The sequence below is a fragment of the Leptonotus elevatus genome, chromosome 16, assembly GCF_054856555.1.
Source record: "Leptonotus elevatus isolate MCC_2025b chromosome 16, RoL_Lele_1.0, whole genome shotgun sequence".
Taxonomy (NCBI): domain Eukaryota; kingdom Metazoa; phylum Chordata; class Actinopteri; order Syngnathiformes; family Syngnathidae; genus Leptonotus; species Leptonotus elevatus.
Window position 1 is genome coordinate 18,782,169 of NC_141254.1, and position 21,741 is coordinate 18,803,909.

General features: G+C 48.7%; 4 protein-coding genes across 11 annotated transcripts; 2 read left to right on the plus strand and 2 right to left on the minus strand.

Annotated features, from left to right (window-relative positions):
• Positions 1 to 82: 82 nt before the first annotated feature.
• LOC147161181 (F-box only protein 40-like) lies at positions 83 to 5,135 on the minus strand. Of its 3 annotated transcripts, none has more exons than XM_086098064.1 (9): positions 4,979 to 5,135; positions 4,792 to 4,826; positions 3,410 to 3,965; positions 2,868 to 3,346; positions 2,617 to 2,796; positions 1,892 to 2,136; positions 1,641 to 1,778; positions 801 to 1,077; positions 83 to 702 (listed from the first exon to the last, which is right to left on the minus strand). In XM_086098064.1, exons 1-9 carry the CDS (start codon positions 5,037 to 5,039, stop codon positions 499 to 501), a joined length of 2,175 nt encoding a protein of 724 aa, XP_085954190.1. In that variant the 5' UTR covers positions 5,040 to 5,135; the 3' UTR covers positions 83 to 498. The 3 variants fall into 3 exon arrangements, with proteins under 3 accessions (XP_085954190.1, XP_085954189.1, XP_085954187.1); XM_086098063.1 differs by having other exon boundaries at positions 3,404 to 3,965; XM_086098061.1 differs by having other exon boundaries at positions 2,868 to 3,965.
• LOC147161182 (F-box only protein 40-like) lies at positions 4,354 to 12,396 on the plus strand. 3 transcript variants are annotated; one of them, XM_086098065.1, is made up of 6 exons: positions 4,354 to 5,333; positions 6,299 to 7,372; positions 7,432 to 7,718; positions 8,535 to 8,666; positions 8,753 to 9,023; positions 10,115 to 12,396. In XM_086098065.1, exons 1-6 carry the CDS (start codon positions 5,331 to 5,333, stop codon positions 10,364 to 10,366), a joined length of 2,019 nt encoding a protein of 672 aa, XP_085954191.1. In that variant the 5' UTR covers positions 4,354 to 5,330; the 3' UTR covers positions 10,367 to 12,396. The 3 variants fall into 3 exon arrangements, with proteins under 3 accessions (XP_085954191.1, XP_085954192.1, XP_085954193.1); XM_086098066.1 differs by having other exon boundaries at positions 10,184 to 12,396; XM_086098067.1 differs by having other exon boundaries at positions 7,513 to 7,718.
• LOC147161183 (uncharacterized) lies at positions 9,464 to 21,436 on the minus strand. Of its 4 annotated transcripts, XM_086098071.1 has the most exons (6): positions 21,349 to 21,436; positions 20,004 to 20,101; positions 17,167 to 17,396; positions 12,682 to 13,373; positions 11,863 to 12,025; positions 9,464 to 10,998 (listed from the first exon to the last, which is right to left on the minus strand). In XM_086098071.1, the coding sequence occupies exons 5-6, from the start codon at positions 11,984 to 11,986 to the stop codon at positions 10,454 to 10,456; spliced, it is 669 nt and encodes a 222-aa protein (XP_085954197.1). In that variant the 5' UTR covers positions 11,987 to 12,025; positions 12,682 to 13,373; positions 17,167 to 17,396; positions 20,004 to 20,101; positions 21,349 to 21,436; the 3' UTR covers positions 9,464 to 10,453. The 4 variants fall into 4 exon arrangements, with proteins under 4 accessions (XP_085954197.1, XP_085954196.1, XP_085954198.1 ...); XM_086098070.1 differs by lacking the exon at positions 12,682 to 13,373; XM_086098072.1 differs by lacking the exon at positions 12,682 to 13,373 and having other exon boundaries at positions 20,004 to 20,097; positions 21,349 to 21,368.
• Positions 15,660 to 18,224, plus strand: LOC147161184 (trafficking regulator of GLUT4 1-like). The gene is made up of 3 exons (XM_086098075.1): positions 15,660 to 16,113; positions 17,198 to 17,324; positions 17,846 to 18,224. The coding sequence occupies exons 1-3, from the start codon at positions 15,745 to 15,747 to the stop codon at positions 17,857 to 17,859; spliced, it is 510 nt and encodes a 169-aa protein (XP_085954201.1). The 5' UTR covers positions 15,660 to 15,744; the 3' UTR covers positions 17,860 to 18,224.
• Positions 21,437 to 21,741: the final 305 nt, after the last annotated feature.

The following is a 21,741-nucleotide window of genomic DNA, read 5'->3' on the forward strand; positions in this document are numbered from 1 at the left end:
CGGAGAGTCAGGAATGAGTCAATAAATGATTCCAAACATGACTCGACTACCTAAAATCACAATTTTGGAATTTAGTGCACTTTTTATCTCCGCGAAATGAAAAGTTTGATACATTTTTTTCAATACGTAACGCCCAATACAATTTTATACAATATTTGATTCCAACGAGTCGTCATTTCTGTTCAAGACTCGGCAAAATTATGTTGCAGGTACTTCAACGTAGAATTAGACAAGACAAAAGAACCTCAAGCGGAGTATTGACAATTCAGCTGCAGACATTTTGCGAAAATTCAGCCGTCAAAATAAATAGCACACTTTTTTTTTTTTACATTACATTGAAGTCAATGAAAATTCCAACTCTTCTAAATGAAATTGCAACGAGTCCGAAAGATGTTGATGCTGAAAGCTTGCATGCTTTCCAAAGCAGGTTTTTTGCGGGGCTCAGAAAAGAAAGTTGATAAGTTGCAATTAATTAAAGGGCCAGTACGCGTCTCCGTCTCATTGGCTCACAGCTGCGAAACGTTGGACCAGACTGGGCGTCTCGAGACGGATCTCTTCCCGCATGGCGCCAACGAGGGCGACGGGCCCGTCAGGCAGGGAGGTCTCGTAAAAGGGACAAACTTTGAGGTGGTCTGACATGGCCGAGGCGTCGCTCATCCGCCACGATGACACCGACGACAAGGCCGGACTGAACTGCCATACCTGCAACGGGATAAAAAAAATTGAGGAACCAAAACGGTGACAAAAGCAGACTTTTCAATGCCACATAGTCAATGGAAAGAAGGAATGATGGTCCTGACCGGCTCGGACGTCCATCGGACCGTCCTTCCGGGACGGGCCGTCCTCTGCCAGCGCAGCGAGACCATCCCTCGCGTGGGCAGCAACGTGGCGCAAACCTGCCGCATGAGGCGAGACGCCAGAGCCAGCTGCGACAGCGACAGAGCGTCCAGGAAGGACGCCAAGTGACACAGGAGCTCGAAGGGCAGCGAGCTCAGGGCGTCGAAGGTGTCGGAGCGCGGCGGCGCCGCCGGACGGGCGTCCTCGGATGGCCGCAAACTGAACGAGCTCAGATGTTGACTGCCCAAGGAAGCGGGAGGGGGAAACCAGGCACAACATTTCATACCAACTAATAATGAGAAGGGAACATCCTTTAGAACTAGACCCGCCCCCAAACTTGTCGCCAGCCAATCGCAGGGCATGCTGCATTTCTTTCATGTTGCTCAATATGCATTTTTTTAAGGCGCTTCTTTGCTGTCAAAAGTTTGACATCGTAGCCAATATAATTTGTCGAGACAGAGAAATAACATTTTATCATGAAATGTTTCAAGTTTCAAATCTTGCAGTGGAATATTGTCAGGAGTCAAAAGTAATCCAATTGTGGGTCAAAAATGGACCGATCCACTTTATGGGTCAATTTGACCCAACTTTGTTTTTTTGTTTTTTTAATACAAAATTACCCTCTTTTTTTTTTTTTAACCCTTGAGGATCTGACCAATATTTATGAGTTGTTTCACACTAAAAGACCAATTTCTTGACTCAAAGTTTGGGTCAAATTGAAAAAGTCGAGGATCGGTCCATTTCTGACCCATCGTTGGGTTATTTTCGACCCAACTGTTTTTAAGAGTGGAATACGATCTCACTGGTATGTGACGGTGGCGGCGGGCGTGTAGCCGGCGGGTCGGAACCTCCTCCAGGTGTAGGTGCAGCCAAGGTACGCCAGGGGGCAGCGTTGCTCGAACCAGCCGCTCAGACCCGACTGAATGTCGCAGTGGACGTTCCTGAGGTCACACCCAAGCCCAAGGTAAGTCAACTCAGCGCCTTCTCGTCCACATCCGAGAGTCACGTGTGCGCGGGTGTCAGGTTTAGGACGTAAAAATAGTGCAGCGGTCACCTGACGTGCGCCGCATACTCCCGGCGCAGGAAGCTGTGACCGCACAGGAAGTTGAAGGCGCAGCACGCGCGGTTGTGCCGGCCGCTCGCGCTCTCGCCCTGCAAAGTCAGGTGGAGACGCTTTTGGCTCCGGGCCCCGGTGACCTCCGCCAAGGTGCTGCCCCGTTTGAACGGCGCGGAGCGGAACCGGTGCGTTTGCGTTCCCACGTCCACGTACAGACCGTCCGTCGCTTTCCACTCGCTGATCTGGAATCGAAAATCACGATCACTCAAAAAGGTGGCGCTGTGAGCTGTAACTGTAAAAGCACTTGAGCCAATCAGAAGCCTTTCCGGCATGACTCCTTGAGACTTTTTTTGTGGGTCTCGTCATGATGGACGTGTCCACCAAATTTCAATGTCAAAGTCAATCTGGCTTTAATGGACGAATTTCCCAAAACTTGTTGGATTTGCTGTTTTACGGCGAATCATCCAACTTTGCCACACACAAGGACCAAAACGGCAAATCTTTGCAAATGAGTTTTGCCCATCTGTCCGGCATGCAAGGTCGAAATGAGGTCTCGTATCGGAACGTCCTTCAGTGACCCCTGAAGATTTGCCAACAACCATCAATGAAAACTTGACGATTCGGCACCAGCCGACCGGCTCGTATAAACGTGATTGAAATTTTCCAGCAGATTTTTGAAGCCCAAAAAAACGGTTCTGTATTTTGAGAATATGCGCAGTGACCTTGTGTCCTCTAGCCTCTTTCTCGGCGTAGCCCAGCAACGTGTCCAGAACTTCGTCGTCGTACAAGCGGTCCGGGCCGACGGGCAGGTCGGACGTGTCCACGCCGCGATGCTGGCTCGGTGCGCGAACGCCCGCGTCGTAAAGTTGCGCGCGGCTGCGGTACCGGTAGCTGGTGGGAACCTGCGCACGAACAGTTTCAAGCCACAGTTCACATTTCAAAGTGGAGCGTGCGTGGACTGTTTGTGGGCGACCTTGAAGGAGTGCAGGGTCTGCACGGGAATGGGATCCAGACTGCCGTAGACAAAATCTTTGTCCCGGGGCGTGCAGGCCTGGAGGTGTCCGAAGGCCAGCAGCATGCGGCCGTGATGGACCAGGTACATGTTGTACTCTTGAGGGCTCAGCTCCTGGCCCAGACGCTCCAGAACCCCATCCTGCCATGGCGCCAGACCCGCCTTGCTCACGCCCAACGGCGGGGGGGAGCTCGCACCTTCGGCGCCGCCTTCCAGTCCGGCTTTCTTCTCGACGCCCCTCGGACCGCCTTCGGTATTCTCGCTGCCGGCTTCCGGGTCGTTCCGCTTGGCCTCGGCTTTCTCAGGGCCCGACGCGGCCTCGCTCATCTTCGGCTTGTCCTCGTTTGGCGGCGAAGGCTTTTTGGCAGCAGCGTGGACCGTCGCCATGGTGACAGCAGCTTCACGAGGGTTGTTGTCTTCTGGCCTGCTTGTGTGGAACCCTGTGAGGGAAATCAGAAAAAGAATTTTGAGAACATCAAGTAAGGAAATGTTCCTACCTGGACCTTTGCGTTGTTGTTGTTGTTGTCGTGCGGTGTCCCTCAGGTGTTCCTCCCGTGTCTCCTTCTCTTCTTCTTGCTGTTGCATCATCTCTGGGTAGAGCCTGTCCATCCTGAGGCGAGCGAAGAGCTTCTCCTGGTCCACGCGCGCCAGGGCCACATCCAGAGCCTCTGGGTGACCTTCATCATCATCCTCCTCCTCCTCCTCCTCCTCCTCTCCTGGGCTGTCCCGCCGCAGGCACATGCGTTCCTCAGGCCAACGGTTCCACTCAGCGACGCAGACCACCACGCTGGCGGGGCACGTCCGCAAGTGGGAGGCCAGCCGCGCGCGGGGCAGCAGGGCGGGGCAGCCGTAGGCGGCGTTGAGGCAGGGCACTCGAGCGTTGGGGCACAGTAGCAGATGCCCCTCCCCTTTGCACGGGTGAAAGCGCGCCCCGCAATGCAGGTGGCATGCCACCAGGGCGCAGCACACACCCGCTTCTGCCCGCGCCCGGCAGCGCCCGCTGTAGCAGGACTCGCAGTGGGCGTGCTGACGCCCCCTGCTGGAGACGCGGCGCGCACTCTGAGAGGAGGAAGCGCAGTGAGAGGTTGAGTCATTTCGCGATTTAAAGTCGAAGTCGACCCGCCCAAAAATGTGTGACAATATGTTCTATGCAGCCCCACGAGTCTAAATATAGTGTTTTAGTTCATATTGTCTTAGTGGAATATGAGTTAAGCAGCAAAATTATTTTATTATTATTAATTATTAATAAATTATAAATTATATTTATATTATAAATTATATTATATAAATTATTCATTATTATTTTGCATTATTTTATCAATATCAGAAGGCGACCATTTTGCCACTTGCTGTCAAGTGAAGATGACATCACAGTTGCCCGAGCCCTCAGCAACTGTGATGTCATCTTCAGTCGACAGCAAAATGGCAAAATGGCCGCCCCCTGAGATGGCTCAAAACAGCTGGATTTTGCTTCATAACTCATATTTCACAAATGTAATATTAATCAGAATCGGAATGTCATGTTTAGACTAGTGAGGTCACATATAACATATTATTGTCAAGAAATGTTGAAGTGTCGTCATGGTGACCAGCGACTTGTGACCACTGCAAAGTAAAACCTTTTCCAAAACTCAACCAAACGTCAAAGTCAAAGTAGTCAAATACCACAACGAGAAACATGAACAACAAAATGCTGTATGAGCAAAAAATCGAACACAGCAAAACCACGCGACAACATAACGTTTGTTAACATTAAACAATAAACACATTAACACACACAATTGGCCTACACACAATGGCACATTTACACACTCTGACACTTTATGACATTATGACAATTCCGCATTCTAAAACGACAAGACTTTTACACAACAGACGTACTCACCATTGCGCAACTCCTACACGGACACTTTGCAAGTCCTGCGAACACACAAACGTTTTTTTTCAGTCTGGCTTGTCAAGTCCAGCACGGTGAGTGTGTTGGTGCGTTTGTGTGTGCGTGTTAAAAATAGAGATGGCGTGTGACGCCCGTGAAATGTTCCGCAGGTGCTCACAGGCAGGTTTTGCCTTACTTGTTGAGACGCTGCCGACCATTTCTTTCATGTGGCACTTGTTGATGTTGAGCGCTTGCATGAGAATCTCAGATTACAGGTGAGGAAAACGTGAAGGTCGGTGAAGGTCGGCGCAGGTGTGAGGTCAGACTGACATCTGCCATGAGTGTTTGGCAGCTGTTTGGAAAGGGAGGGAGGAGTTTGTTTGGCTCTGCTAATTTTAACTTGAACAACTTGACTCCCGCCGGCGACGCTTGAAGGAAACACAAGACGCGTTTTCCTGCGCCTCACACAAGCGCCCGCCGCATGTGTGAGGCGCCGCCGTCGTCGGCAGCCGGGACCGGATCGGAACTTGTCAGGTCCACCAGTACCAATGGTGAGTAGACATCAACGTCGATGCCGTGGCCTTTTATATGACGGGACTAAAAATGCCACCTACTCACTGTAGCGAGAAGTGCAGTCGCCCCCGGCGGCCATCTTGCGTTGCCACTCACTCAGCTTAACTTGAAACCATTGATTTCTGCAAGTCATGATTCACCATACGAAGATAACAGACTCTGAATGGTTGGTTCTTTGAGAGCCTTGCATGACTTCATACGGGGATCCTGGCGATGTGTATTCAACAAAAACATAAGTTGTAAGAGCGGCAACGTAAGATGGCTGCTCTTGAGCGACGGCTTGCAGCCACAAGAGGCAAGTCCATCATATAGAAGTCCGTGGCGCAGAATGGTACGTTGCGGCCATAGAGGATTCACTGGTAGCTGTAAACATTCATAAAAGCAAATCTGTTGACTTAGTGAAAGCCCAAAATGGCAACTACTTGATGTCACATTGAGTCAAACTTTGTTGTTTCGGTTCTTGTCTGCTTCCCAAATCAGAATGTGAAGCAATGAGGGCCATTTACTTTGTAGGTTGTCACTTTGTCAAGTTCAGTCCATTGACTTGCATTAGTTGAGGTGACAGACATGACACATCCAATATGGCGGATGCTCTAACCTACCAAAACAACAAACATTAGAAACTTCCTGCTTGGCTGGTGCATGATTGACAGGATGTGTGTGCGTGTGTACTTGTACATACTACATTGTGAGGACCAATAATTTTGTGAAGTGAGGACATTTTGGCCGGTCCTCACAATTCAAGACCTCTTTTTGAGACTCAAGACTTGGTTTTAGAGTTTAGGTTTGAATTGGGTTATGGTTGCTGTTAGGGTAAGGAATGGGGGTAGGCAATCATTTTTGATGGTTGGGGTTAGGGGGAGGGGCTAGGAAATGCATTATGTCTATGGATGTCCTCACAATTATATAAGTACGTGTGTGTGTGTGTGTGTGTGTGTGTCAGCATACCCACTGCAGGACCTGCTACAACAGACGCTGCGGCGCTCGGGTGGAGGCCGGCGAGTGCTGCGCCCTGGTGGCATGCCGCCTGCACTGCGGGGCCCTCTTCCACTTGTGTAAAGAGGAGGACCACCTGCTGCTGTGCCCCAGCGCCCGCGTGCCCTGCCTCAACGCCGCCTACGGCTGCCCCGCCCGACTGTCCCGCAACCAGCTGGCCGCCCACCTGCGGGCGTGCCCCGCCAGCGCGGTGGTCTGCTGCGTGGAGTGGAACCGTTGGCCCGCTAACAACGCCCACTCATACCCGAGTCCTGACCTGCACCGCAACCTGATGAGTGAATGCGAGGCGGGAGCGTGCCGGAACCTGGACCTGGCCCTGGCGTTGAAGGATCAAGAGCGCTTGTTCCGCTCGCTGAAGATGAAGAAGCTTTTCCCAGAACTGACCCGGTCTGCTGGAGAGGAGGAAGAGGAGGAGGAGAGGAAGAGGAAGGAGGAGGAGAAGAAGAAGCAGGAGAAGAGGAAGGCCATCTGGGAGGAGAAGGCCGCAGCGAAGATCTGGGAGTCTTTTAGCCCTTTTCAAGTCAACGTTACTACAGAGAAGGAAGAAGAAGAAGATGATGAAGAAGAAGAAGAAGAAGAAGAGGAGGAGGAGGAGGAGCTAAGTGAGCTGGAGCGCGAGGCTCTGGCCAGGAAGCCTCTGGAGGTGAGTGAAGCTCGGTTGCAGAACTTCAGCGCCTGGGAGAGCATGTTCAGCATGGCCGTGGGCGGCTGCAGGGAGGCGGGGAGGGGCCAGAAGCAGACGCCCGGCGAGCCCAAGGAGCCGGGCGGGGCCACGTTTTCAGCGGACACCTGCGAGGTCGCCCCCTTGTGGCCCCCGCCGGCCGAAAAGAAGGCTTTCCAGTACGGCCACTTGGAGCCCATGAAGATCGTGGCCGTGAGGACCTTCAAGGTTCCGAGCAGCTTCTCGGCCAAGCAGAGTCGCATCCGCAACCCGGGATTCTACAAGAGGGACACCAAGGCCGTGGACACCTCGGACCTGCAGGGGGCGCCGCATGACTTGCCCGTCTGGGACGAGGTTCAGGTCAGGCAACTTGACATGATGACGGTGATGAAGATGACGACACGATTTTCGGTCCTCAGGCGTCGCTGCTGCTCTCTCTGGAGAAGGAGCAGCGAGGTCACCTGATCGCTGAGACGCTTTGCACCGACGGCCTCCTGCAGGACGAGGGCACGCAGACTTTCCATTTCCTGTCGGCGCCTTTCGCGAGCGCCGCGTCCCTGGCGGACGTGACGGCCGGCCGGGGGGCGGAGCTTCACCTGCAGCTGCAGCTGGAGAGCGTCAGCAGCCGCCACCACAAAGCCAGCTCTGCCTTCACCGCCGTGTGCGGACGCGCCGTGCGCCGGCGCGAATACGCCGCGCATTACAAGTTGGTCATGCACACGTGACGTCAATATTTACATGAACTCATCCATCCATCTTCTGTAAAGCATCCTCGTTGACGTCACGTGGCTGCATTGTCTTAAAAGGGGAAGTCACCCTTCGCCCCCCCCCCCCCTCAAAAAAAAATAAAAAGTCTTGACAATAATGTGTTCTATGCAGCCCCACTACAGTAATCTAAATACGGTATTGTGATTAATATGGGTAGATGCCACGGACTTCGACTTCCGGGTTTCACACATTAGCAGCGTTTCCAACACTCGCCCCCCCCCCCCCGCGCTCAACGGAGACAGACACACGACACACTCGCACCCGTCGATGGGAACGCGCAACCGAGGGGCATAAAGACGGAAGCGCAAGTACTGGGACAGCGCTGATGTGTGAAACCCGGATGTCGGAAGTCCCGCCTCCTCCGTGGCATGTGCCCCGTTGTGTTGGTGAAATACGAGTTAAGCAGCAAAATGCAGCCGTTTTTATCAATATCAGAAGGCGGCCATTTTGCCACTTGCTGTCGAGTGAAAATGGCATCACAGTTGCTTCGGGCTCAGGCAACGACCAATCACAGCTCAGCTTGTTTTCTGAAGCTGAGCTGTGATTGGTTGTTACCTGAGACAAAATGGCCGGCCCCTGAGATGGATTCAAAACGGCCGGATTTTGCTTCATAATTCATATTCCACAAATGTAATATTAATCCGAATGTCATGTTTACACTCGTGACATTATTGTCAAGAAATGTTTAAGGCTGACTTCCCTTTCAAATGTTGACAGGATTGCTTTTAGTGAGCAGTTTGACTTTTTGATGCAGGAACGTGCACAGTGACATCCAGATGAGCATCGACGGATGGTTCCAGCACCGATGTCCGCTGGCATACTTGGGCTGCACCTTCAGCCAGACCAGGTTCACGCCGTCCACGCACCAGGCCGAGGTGGTCTTCACGTAAGATCAGCCGTCCTGTGCTCGTGTGGGACATCGTTTGCTTGCCACGCAATTGGCTGCACTGAATTCGCTTTTATCGCTCGAAGGGAGGACCCGGGCTGCTTCCTGCTCCGTCCCGCTGTCCCAACCGCCGAAAGCTGCGCGCCGTCCTTCGACGCTCTGAGCTCGCTGCCCTTCGAGCTCCTGTGTCACGTGGCGACGTTCCTGGACGCTCTGTCGCTGTCCCAGCTGGCTCTGGCGTCTCGCGTCATGCGGCAGGTTTGCTCAACGTTGCTGCCCACGCGAGGGATGGTCTCGCTGCGCTGGGAGAGGACGGCCCTCCCTGGACGCCAGGTCCATTGGAGTGCTGAGCGCAAGGTGAGGGCAAGAACGGCTCAGTCGAGTCCACGTGCTTCCGAATTCGGAAGCAATCTAAACGAAATGAACCAGGAGAGTTGGGTGGACTTCAGACGTTCGGGGTTGAACGCAGGTGTAAAATGTGAGTGAGGGAGGTGTGGCGTCGAGAAATGTAAATATTCGAGATGTGGCCGTCCTATTACTCAATTCAAAGCTATAGGTCAAAGGTCGCAACAGTCCTGCAGGTGTGAGAGGTTTCCCTCATCCAACACAGCTGATTCCAATCAACAGGACCGTTTATCAGGCTTATGCAGAGCTTGCTGGTGAGATGATCATATATCAGCTGTGTTGGAGAAGGGGAACATCCAAAACCTGCAGGACTCCGCCCCTCCAGGACTGGGGTTTGACACTTATGGTTTAGCAAGCAATGGTAAACATTTGGAGATTACAGGTTAGTGATATACAGATAACTAAATGTATCGTTTATTGAGTGGACTTTTGTGCATATTCATTAACTCATTTGCTGCCAAAAACATATAAAAACTTTCTATTTTAAACATTGCCTCGGTCCCAAAAACATATTTATACGTTTTTTCCTCCTGCGAGAGCATACAGAAGGCTTTGATGCAGCCTCTGACCTGAAGAGGTCGCTTAAAGCAACGGTAGTTATTACAAAAATGACGTCCAGCAGGTGGCAGCCAAGGCCATGTTGCAACAAGCTCTTTTTACAGTGTTTTAAACAGATTCGTGACTAATGATGAAACTTGGCTATATTCTAATGCTAATTGCTGCAAAACGGAAACAGATACAAATATACTTTTTTTCCTGATAAAAGAAGAGACTCTAAGCTTTTTTTTGTAGCTTCCATGTTTTTATAGCAATAGAACACAATATTCTGTGGGCCTTGCAAAATGAGTCCAAATCCAGTCAAACAGCCGGGAGCGAAGGGGGTTGCTTCGGTGAAAATGGCTGCCAGTGAATGAGTCAAGAAGTAACATTACCTAGTTATTCTTTTGGCTGCACCATTTTGGATCTTTTAGACATAAAATCAGATCAATCAAAGAAAGCTGTGTCCAAAAGTTTCTTCACTATTCTGTGTTTATCCCGACAAGGTCCAGAATTGTCAGGATGATTCCACCTCCACAGAAATCCAAACGCGTGGTTTGCGTGCGTCTGCGCAGGTGTGGCACTTTGGCAGCAGCTTCTCGGCCGTGGACGCCTGGAAATTCCGAGACATTCCGTCCATGTCGGAGCACCTGAGGTCGTGTCCGCACTACGAGCGGCGAAGCAGAAGCGAGCGCGTGCTGCTGCCCGACGCAAAGTGCAAACGCCAAAGAGGAATGTACTCAAATCATCATCAATAATTCATAGATATTAATCACAAGGTTGTCCTTCTATCGTGTCATCGTTCGTCAACACAACAATCATCAGATGCACGCGGACGCACGTCGTTAGCGTCCGTCTGTCGGTTGTATGTCGACCTTGAAAACTTGTTGGGCGTGTTTGTCCTTCCGTGGCTCAAAAGAGGCGAGCGTGTCCAGGCAGAGGGGGTCCGCCAAATGAGCGTCTCGCTGGGCCACGTAACGGCGCCTCCTGTTGGTTCGGTAAGCCTCCAGCCGCTCCTCCTCCGCCCGTGCGTCCTGCAAGACCCCCTCCCACCTCAGACACTCCCTCACCTGCACATCCGGCGGAGTCGGCGAAGGTGTGGGTGGTGTCGGTGTCTGCGGTGGTGGCGGTGGCGGCGGTGTTGGTGGTGTCGGTATCGGCAGTGTTGGTGGTGTCGGCGTCGGCGGTATTGGCGGTGTCGGCAGTGTCGGCGTCGGCACCGGGGCCGGGTCCGGCTCTTTGGGGTTGCTGTCTGAGGCGATGGCGAGCTGGGTCTCTTTCGGGGGATCCTTGCCCTTCTTGCACATCACTCGCCGTTTGGATGTTTGAGCTCGAGGCACCGGGGTCACCTGGATGGCGTCGGAGAGCTTGACTGCCGAGATGGGCTCAACTAGAGGGTGGACAAGGATTCATGAAGGATTCGCCGGGGTTGACTCAGGCTACGTTTATGTTTCCCGCCACACCCCGTTGGCCAAAACTTACAGCACTAAGATTTTCAAAACACGGACCAGATTTACTTGACAGACGTTGCGTTTTGTGTGCATGCGTGTCACTCCACAAACGCATTCCGGTCACATTAGAGGTCACATTTGTTTTTGTAATGTCAACCACTATATAAAAAGATCCAAATTGTACGTCATGCTCTGCGGTGTGAACGCAGTCTTAACTTTCTGTCAACTCACTGACTGATGACTGAATTCATCTCTTGAAGCAAAACATGTTCGTTGGTCATAAGCACAACGCATAGTGTGGCTGCATGAATCAAATCTGATCAAATGTATTTAGCATTAAAGTTGCAAAATCTTTTTTGGTGATTACTGTTAATGAACTGATATTCATTATTTGGTATAGTTTAGTGATGAAACAAAAGCAATTCAACGAGAGGGAGTCATGCCAATGTTTTTTTAACCTCAAAGCTAACTTCACCACCGCAAATGAAACTTTCCTTTTATAGCAATAATAATGGAGTTTAATACTATTTTTTTTAAACGCTAAATTTAAGCCCTTAAAATGTGTATGGGAAATATGTCAGATGAATTGAGTAATAATATGGATAATTTATTTTATGATCCCTCTTTTAATCTTTTAATGTAATCATTAACCAATTTTAGAATGAAATTAATTTACATAGGTCGATTACGCAATTGCTCAGAACAGATTAATTTGTAAGATACATTTCATTTGGGCAACTTTGGAAAACAAATACAACTCCACCATTGCAACAAATTGATATTGATCACGTTTTAGCATTTACCTGGTTGTTCTGTTGGCGTGTGTGAAGTGCAAACTTTCTTTCTCTTTTTCCTTTTCTTCCTCTTCTTCTTTTTGTCGTCCGAGCTGCTTGAAGTCTTCATCTTGTGGTTGTCCTCCTCCGACATGCTAGCAAGCTAAGCTAGCTTCTCCGCACTCGACGCCGCCTGGCAAAGACAAACACACAACCAAATGGACGAGTTGTTTTGAGTTCTTCAGTACCGATTAAAGCGAGTTTATTGTGGTTAAACGTTTGTGTTCTCAAGGTACAAGACGTGCAGGACACTTCGGCTAACGGAAGTTTGCCGCGCATGCCGTTGCCATGGCAACACAAGACAAGCCTCAGCGCCGTCTTACTATTTATTTATTTATTTATTATTTTTAGTTTGAAACTTCCAAAACTGAATGAGACCCAAACTGCCGTTGAATATACATTAACGGCAATATCTGCTTGTGTTTGGAAGACATCGACTGTGTACTTCGAATGAATACTAGACTTCCGGTCTTACTTTCGGGTAGGAGACTGTCGTGCGAACAAAAAAATAAAAGCGTCATCAAAGCTTCATCGTGACGTCATTTCAACACGAAACCTTCTGACATGGAGGCATACCCAAGTCACAGAAACGAGAATTATTTGTTTGTACAATGTAAATGCACACATGACATTTTCGGATTCACTACTGTGGGGTTTTCAAATGAATTTACAACGTTGCCAGCAAAACATTTACACAGGACACTTCGCTGTAATTATTATTGTGTCATACGATTAAACTGCACCACACACCAAAATCACCTTATCTTATAAACTTTGTTATATACTAACAAGGAGTGAACCGTCGACCTCCAACATATGCTGAGTCATCTCATGTCTGTTTTACTCCCGGTTTCACGGTTACTGTAAGGAGCCTCCACTCGTTCATGTGACTGTCTCTCTTCCACCGAGATTTCATTATCAGTGGGAAATAAATCGATCAGTCGCTACATTGATACAGGATCGCGTTCCGAGGAGGGGGCGTGGCTGCAGGGATTGTGCGTCGCTGACGTGCGTCGACAACTCCTGCTTGTTGACGTCATCACGCAGGCAGCTGACCGGCGTGGGAAGCCGGCTGACTTGGGTGTGGAAGTGTGCGTGCGTGCGTGCGTGCGTGCGGAGAAGGTCTGCAGCTCGCAAAGTGGGTCAGGAACACGACCGTTGCCGGAAGAAGAAGACGAAGGACGAGGAGGCGATTCCGCTTGAAGGCTCGGCTCACTCGTCTGCTCGGACCGAGCGACCGGTTCCGAACAAGGTGGGCCGCCGGCGTGAATGTGTTGCGATTGACCGATCGATCATTTGATTGATTGCTTGATTGCGCTGGCTGCCGCCTGAGCGTCCTTTTTTGCTTGAGTAGCACATTCGGGCGGCGGCACCGACACTTTTGGGGTCCACTTGTCGTCCACAGGTCTCGCGACCGCAGTGTGATGCGTCGTCATGTTCCCGAGAAGAAGAAAGGGGTGGTCCAGATTCCAGAAACGGGCCTGCTCATGCAGAAGGGACAATTCCGAAGTCAAAACATTTCAACAGGGTGAGCGGGGAATACGCGGGGGTCCACTCTCAATGTAATTTCCACAGACACAAGTGTACCTAATGTACTGTCCTCTGATAGTGGTTGGAAAAGCATCTTAACGGCTCATGGGCGCCACCTACAGGTATTGCCCTTACACTATTAGGAAACCAATGTGAGTTGATGTTATGACGTGCGCTGCCGCCATCTAGCGGTAAAGGTGTGATGCACACCCGATACATTTAAGCGCAGCTGTGTTAATGTTAAAACAGGGGGAGTGTGAAACTGGCTTCAAAATGTTAAATAGGCTACTTGGTGTCAAAAGTTTGCAAACTACTCCCGTCAACCTTTTCAGGGGCTCGATCATGTATTCAAATGTTCCTATAGGAAGTTGAATGTGTCCATTTCTGAAGCGTGTTGTCCACGTTTTTCAACGATGGCTTGTCTTCCCGCAGGCTCATCTTGAAGATGGAACGTTTTTGGTGGCCGTGGCGCAGACGACGACGACGACGACGACGACGACGGCGACGACGGCTGGCGCGCGAGCAGTTCTTCGCTGGCTAGCTTTACGTTGGTGACGCTAGCTAAAGCTGCCAGCTGAAGAACTGTTCCGCTCAGCTCCGGCCTCGAACACGCAGGAAGCGCAAGCAAGCAAGCACGCGCGCTCTGAAATGTCGTCTCGATCATCGGTTTGACTGGATTTCACGTTTTTTGCTTGGTATGTTTTCAGCGGGTGATTGTACAATGTTGCGAGTCCCACGAGTGGTATGTGGGCTCCCTCTAGTGGTACACAAAAGAATCACTCAAACATGTCCAACATTTCAATGATGGAATACAAGAAAGTATATTAGGATGATGCTTGTAGCTTGCTTATTTAGTACAATTTTAAGTACGGTTCAGTTAACTTTGAAGTACATTACATTAATCTTTGCTGTTCTAAAAATATTTGTATTGAACCTTACTATAAAATTAGATCTACTTTTGAGATATGAAGTATTCTGTTGTTGATGGTTACTTTGAAAGCTAGCTTTTTGTTTTGACATTGGGAAACCACAAATATAGGTGTTCTTTTTTTTAAATGAATATTTTAACTGAATATAAAATAAAGGTTCCGAGACTGGTGCACTTTCTCAGTATCGCCACTTGGTGGCGCTGCCAACCTGCTGTATTGCTCGAATGTTTGTGCGCCTCGTTTTTTTAACTGCCAGTGTGTAATAACATGGTGAATATGAATGATTTCTTTGTAGTACAATCAATGTATATGAATATGATGTATGTAATATATGAGATACAAACCATTGAAATAAATTTGAAGAGCAAAAAAAAGCCCTTTGGAACTTGTTTCCTGGTTGATGCTATTAGGAACATTATAATGAATTCAATAATTGATGACTGCACGCATTAATAGCCATTAGAAAATTTCACTTGACTCTGGGCGTGAATTCTGCTCCAGCGTGACGTCACAGCCAACGCGTGTAACCGGGATGACGTCACCAACTCATCGCGTTCCGTCAAAGAACTGTCCAATGGGGAAGGTTAAGAAACGTGAGTTTGGTGGCGAATATGGCCAGCGAACGTCTTCCATATTCTTGCCTCAGGTGCCATCAAAAGCTCCAAGCATGCTACTAGTACACTCTTTGCACTCAGCACTTTGGCATAGGACCGCTATATCCGAGTCATCTTTGACATCTGCACCGACTGCATGTACTAGTACTAGCTGCTACTTTATCATTTAAGTACTACTAGCTTACATCTCGTGTTTCAATATTTCATCACATGTACTAGTAGCCTATGATATTCCATATGAATAAAGAATAAAATCATTTTTCCATATCTCCATCTTAGGTGCGTGTAGCCTACTAGTAGCGACAGTGGCACTAGTAGTTAAAAGACGGTTCAAGTATGACAAAGTGGTTGTGTGCTAGTGCACCGAATTGCCTTACTAGTGGCAAAGCGCGCGTTAGTAGGAGCTGGGAATAGCAGCTTCCAGGTCCTTGGCGGAGGTAAGGGTCCATTAAGCGCGGTACCGGTTCGACTGAGCTCTGCACTTTTGGGCTGGACGCAACGCGCACACGCATCTGAGTCAGCAGCAAGGCACGCGCGCGCCTTGCTCGCCTCGGCGTAAATGGAAAGCTTTTACGCGGCGCCCGGCGTGCACGCGCGCCTTAAGTGATGTCTGCGGGCGGGTGGGGTGGGGGTGGGGGGGGCAATGTGGACCTGGATGAGAGCATCAGAACCTCCCCGCCGATCACACGGATGGAGAACCTCTGAGGTTTGCCTCCTTACAAGTTGCAGACGCCCAGGAAGACTTTTTCTTTCTTTTTTCTTTCTTTTTGGCCGCCAACATGGCCGTCAACACAGACAGCTGCTCGGTTCCGGTCCGGAGGGACCCGTCCAGCATCGGAGACTTCCACGACACCGAGAAGCTGCTGAGCGTCGCCGCGGGCGGTGTCGGTGGCGGCGGGGCGCGCGACTCGCCGGACCTGCGCGGCAGCGTCCGCTCGCTGGACCGCGAGCAGAACGGACACCGCTCGCCGCTCAAGTTCGGCTCGGTGGGCCAGCTGGCGGCCGCGCCCAGGTCGCCGTCCCGCCTCAGCCTGTCATCCGCCGGGCCGCCTGGCCCGGCGCCGCCCAGCTACCTGTGGCTGGCCGTCCTCTCCTGCCTCTGCCCCGGCGTGCCGCTCAACGTGTGCGCGCTGTGGTACGCCAGCGTGGTGAGCTCACAACTTTCAATTCTTGACTTGGCGCATTTCAACAATTATGAGATCTTTTCATAAGGCATGACGTATAAAAAAAAAGAAAAAAGTGTCACTGGATCCAAATCCCTAACTGGGAGAGATAGCCGACCACCAAAAGGCACATTTTTTGCAAATGGACCGAGAGAGTTCCTTCAAAATTCTCTCAATTCCAATTCGAGAATGAGTTTGCAAAAGTGCTTGCCCTCATTTGTTGCCAACGAACCGCAGAGGGATTGTTTAAGCAAGCTTCAAACCTGCGGCCCGGGGGCCAGATCCGGCCCACCACATCATTTGATGGGGCCCGCAAAAAGCAAATCATGCGCGTCGGCTTCCATGATCCTTGATCAAATCTGGACCAACATTTTTTCATCGTCATGTTGCATGAATAATGTTGAGATTTTGCTGATTTTATTATCCTTCACGTCTGATTTCAAAACTAGTAATCCATCCGTTTGCTGTGTAACTGTAATAATACAACATTTATTTGATTTCACCGTCATAACGGCCCGCATTTTAACACGAGAACTTTGACTTCCGCGTCGGGCAAAACAAAAAGCAACTCCTGACGCTCGGGGAGACTGTTGGAGCACAATGTTGCCATTTTTGTCTTCTTCCTTTGAAATGTCAAATCGTTGGAAACACTCGAATTGTCGCAGAGCAGCGAGTTGTGCAGCTCGTAACTTTTGATTCAGAAGACACAAAACTGTCTCCGCCGCTGGCATGTCGGCGTCACAGGAAATTGCTTCCTCGCGGTTGCGCAATTGCGCAAGGTTGACCTGATCACTTTTTACGTTAAAATGAGAAATTTGTCACATAACGTGAAACATAACTCATTCATATATCAACTTTTAATGTTGTATCATGTTCGTCAATTGATATTGACCTTCGTAGTATTTTGTATAATCGATAGAAAAAAAAACAAGTCTCCATTTTGTACTTTTACTGAAGTCAAAGAGTTCCTTCCCTTTCCCTTGGGAATCTTTTTCCCCCCCCCCACAAGTCTGTGTGTACGTATTGCCTGTCACTGACCTCTGACCTCTGACCCCCGGCTTGTGGCCAGTCCCGCTCGGTGCTGAACAACGGCGACGTGGAGGCGGCGCGCAAGTACGGCCGCGTGTCTCTGCTGCTCAGCCTCCTCGCCATGCTGCTGGGCGTGGCCGTCATCGTCTTCATCGTCTTCACCATCGGTACGGCACGCAGTCGCCTCCCGCCATTTTGTCCGTATCGCTGCCGTCATCTCCCATAGCATTGGGGGGGGGCTGAAAAAGTGCACATTTGTTGATCTGTGAAGGTTTGTTGGTGCACTAGTATCCATTTAGGGAACGAGATGAAAACAAGACCACATTTGGAAAACATAGAAACAAGTAAAGGAACCTTTTTACGCTAGATACCAAGAATACCAAATTAGTGCTCAAATTGCACTCCATAGTCACCGACACCAAAACTCTGGTCTATGTAAGCTCCTCACTATTAGACAATTCCACATGCTAGTCAAATAACGTTGCTAATGAGAGAAAATTGTTGACATCAACCCGAACTAGAATGACTTGTGACATGCTTACTAGTACAATTTTAGAATGTTGCTAGTTTATTTTTTATTATTATTTTTTTTTTATACTGTGCAGTTGCAAACTAGCGCACAGCTTTGCCTCACGAGTAACATTATTGACACGTGTGTGTGTGCGCGCGCGTGTGTGTGTGTGTGCAGAGCTCCAGCAGTGAGCGTGGGTCCCTTGGACCGGTTCCGAACTTGGCCCAAGGGAGGAGAAAGACGAGATGGAAAAGCACAAACGCGAGGAGAAGAAGAAGAAGAAGAACTGATGTGACGGAAGACAAAATGACGACATCGGTCTGGTACTGCTTGACCCTTAAATAACCGACAAGGTCAGAATTGGAGGAGGGAGGGGCTTGAGGCGCGCACACAAGCACACGCAGTCGCACAGTCCCGGTTGTCAACAAAGATCTTCTGGTGGCGACTGGCTTCGCAGGGAACAAAAATCAAAATTCAATTCCTGCAATCACTTCAAAATGGCCGCCCCAGAGAGAAGCAGCGCTTTTTTTGGTTCTTCCCAAAAGACTTTGGAGCGTCCCGCCCGTGTTTCTGGTGTTGACGTGTACTTTGTATGTTTCTACTGTATGACTGACACGCTCGTTTGTTTGCATGTGCCAAATAAACTGGAATGAGCATGTGACACCCGTGCGCCATCCGCACAACGTTTTCGTTTCTGGAGTGGCTACCAAAGTGCAAAAAAAGGACAAAAAGTCGGAGCTCAAAATTGGAGCACGAGTTTGCGGTTGAAAGAGCTGACGGCGGCAACGCAAACTGCAGAAAGTCAGACGGCACGGTTGCCACGGCGATGCCGGGGCGTGCCATGTGATGAAGCGACGACTGACCATGAAAGCCAAAAGAGGCCAAAGTGAAAGTGTGACAACTGCATGTTTGCTGCTTCATCGGGCTCGTTGGAACGTGATTGGTTGGAGACATAAAACCAGTCCAATCCATCACTTCGACATGCACACGCAAATCAAGTCAAATAACCAGAAGTCAAACGTAATGAGCAACAGAACAGAAGTCAAACCAAATCTCTAAAACGCCATCAGTATTAGTACAAATCAGTTCATAAGACACAGAGAATGTCTACAACTACTAATTACTCATATAAAAGAATTCAAATTAAATCAATAAAATATTTGACTAAAATGAGCTTTAAAAGAAGTCAAAGAGAATAAGCCAATTAACATTAACAATGAAGAAGAAAAAAGCACGCGACTGTGTTTTTGTGCAGAATAGCATCAGTGACAATCCATATCAGTAGGTTGGCCGTTGCCGCCGCCATCTTGAATTAAGCTCACTGATCTGAATATATGACTGGATAGCCGATAGCTCATACCGTTGAAGCGACAGGGCGGCCATCTTGCTCCTCCCATCTCGCGAGCAGATAAACTACACGGTATACGTACAGATTAGACATATACAGCTCGAAGGTAGTTAGTATAGGGCCCGGGGGCGGGTGTCGGGGGGTTTCTTGTCACTATTTTATAACAGGTAAAAAATAAAAAAATAAAAATTCCACGGTATCCCCCTTTTTCTTTTATCGCTCAGTTCCTTAGGCCCCAATATTAGATTTGGCAGAGGCATTTTTTGTTGAATTACAGTTATAATTCTTTAATAAAAAATATACAAGTTTCCTCCTGTAAACATCATTAAGCATATAATTTATACATGTATTTAAGGCAAGTTGTAAAATGTCTGCAGTCCTCTTATTTATGTTTAACAAATTTAAAACATCATAAATCATGCTGTTTTTACTAAGTGCTGTCTCAAATGTTCTCCAATTTCGATACTGTAAATGTATAGGATCGTTATGTTGCGAAACGTTTCTTGGGAGGAGCAAGATGGCGGCCTCGCGGCTTCAAAAGTCTCGGCCTTTCGGCTAGCCAGTCATATATTCAGATCAGTGATTAAACTGCGCTCAGCAAAGCATCATGGTCTATGTAGTTCATAAGGCTACGTTTATTTTTTTTAAATGGAGATGTGCTGCTTTTAAAATTTTAACAAATGTGACAACATTGTGACAATTTTAATATTGCTTGTTACGTCCCTAACAAACATAATTAGTAATAAGTCAAAAAATAGAAGTAAATAAATAATACAAGTCATACTAAATCATAAAATGAGCTAAAAAATGTGTGCAACAAAATGACTGAAATGCGTTGAAGTCAGTAAAAGTCGAAGACGAGCAAATTGTTGTCGCTTGAGTTGCTTTGTCAGTCCAAGCAGAAGAAGAAAAGCCAGCAGCACTTTACTGACTGCACACCAGAAGAAATCGATCATGCTTTCGACTCATCCGGCCTCCCTCCCTCACCTTGTTGGTTATTTGGCCAATGGGAAGAAGGAAACGGCGGCATGGCGCGTCTTCAGGAAGTTTTGCTTTATCCGCCCGTCCACCGGCTGCCGGTCTTCCTGGGGAGATGAATCACATGATCACACCCAAAATGTCAAATCTTCTTTCTCAGGCTTCAAACCAGGAAGTGAGTCATCATCAATTTATGTTTGTTCATTTTCCGCGCTGTCCGTTTCAAACCAGGTCTGTTTTTTCAATTAAGAGCTGGATTTAAAACAAAAAAAGTTTTCCAAGAATAATGGACAGATGAATATATTCTTCAAATCATGTTTAGCTGCAGCCCCTCTTCTATCATCATGAAGATGACTTGAATTTTGTGATGTGTTTACTTGACTCGATCGGCCACCAAAAAGCGAGACAAACGCGTCCCCTGAGTGGACAAACCTCCTCGCCCACCGCCGACTTCCTGCATTAAGGCTTTTAAGCGATTAGCGCTGCCGAACCCACAGCATCTCTTATTGACACCGCCTCCTTTTCCTCCTCTTCCTCATTATCATCATTCATCATCATCATCAGGACTTGTGCCGGTGGTGTCATTTGCGACGTCTGTAAGGATGAGAGGAGGTGGAGGGCACACATGTAAACACTCTTGTGTGCGCCGTCCTGCGGTTGGATTTACTGGAGGAGGCACTTAGAGGGAAGTACACCCCCAGAGAGCCGGTTGGGGGAGTGGGGGGTCAGCTTCCTATTACACGTGCAAACATTAAGAAGGCCCTTCCACAATGTGGCCCTCTGCTGGTGATGTGGGGAAAGACAAACAGGGCTTCACGATATATATATATATATTATGGGGGGGATCTCCCCCCCCCCCCCCTTCCCCACTCGGAAATGTATATGAATGTTTATCAGTTTTTAGTGTGTGTGTGTGCAGATTTGACGATTGTTACTCCCCCCACCACCCCAACGCATTCCAATGGGCATCAATTATGCGGATTTTCGCGATTTGCAGACCAACTCGGTCCCTAAACTTCCGCAAATTCGAGCGGGTCCACTTGTACTTTACTCAAATTGGCTTCAAAGTCCCGTCCTAACGCCAACAAAAACTATCAAGAGGACTCACTTCACTTGAAGCCCGTGAACAGAATATTATAATATTTTCACTCTCAATCATTTTATTTGAGTGGAAGTTATTTAAATCCTATAGGAAAACATGGAAAGTTCACATTTAGTCCGGTGGGGAAGTCACTTGTCAATTTACTCTATTGAAAAACCAAAATGTCAGCAATAACAAAAAAAATATTAAGTTATGATTGAAACTGAACAAATTAATTATACATTATACTTAAAAATGCTAGAAAATGCTCACTTTAGCCTGTGTCTGCCTTCACTTCACCAGTAGGCCGCCATGTTAGTTAACGACGTCATCATCACCATTAACGCCGCTGCCGTCAAGAGACGCCAACTGTCGCAATTCCATCACATAGCTCACAGTGACCTCCAGCGGCAACAAACGAACTATGCGTGTAATGAACTCTCTCTCTCTCTCTCTCTCTCTCTCTCTCTCTCTCTCTCTCTCTCTCTCTCTCTCTCTCTCTCTCTCTCTCTCTCTCTCTCTCTCTCTCTCTCTCTCTCTCTCTCTCTCTCTCTCTCTCTCTCTCGCCATTCATCATGTTATTAAGCTAATAAAATTTCAATTATAGATTTGTTTTTCTCCCAGTGTTGAACACGAGTGGTGATATATGTTGTGTATGACTCAATG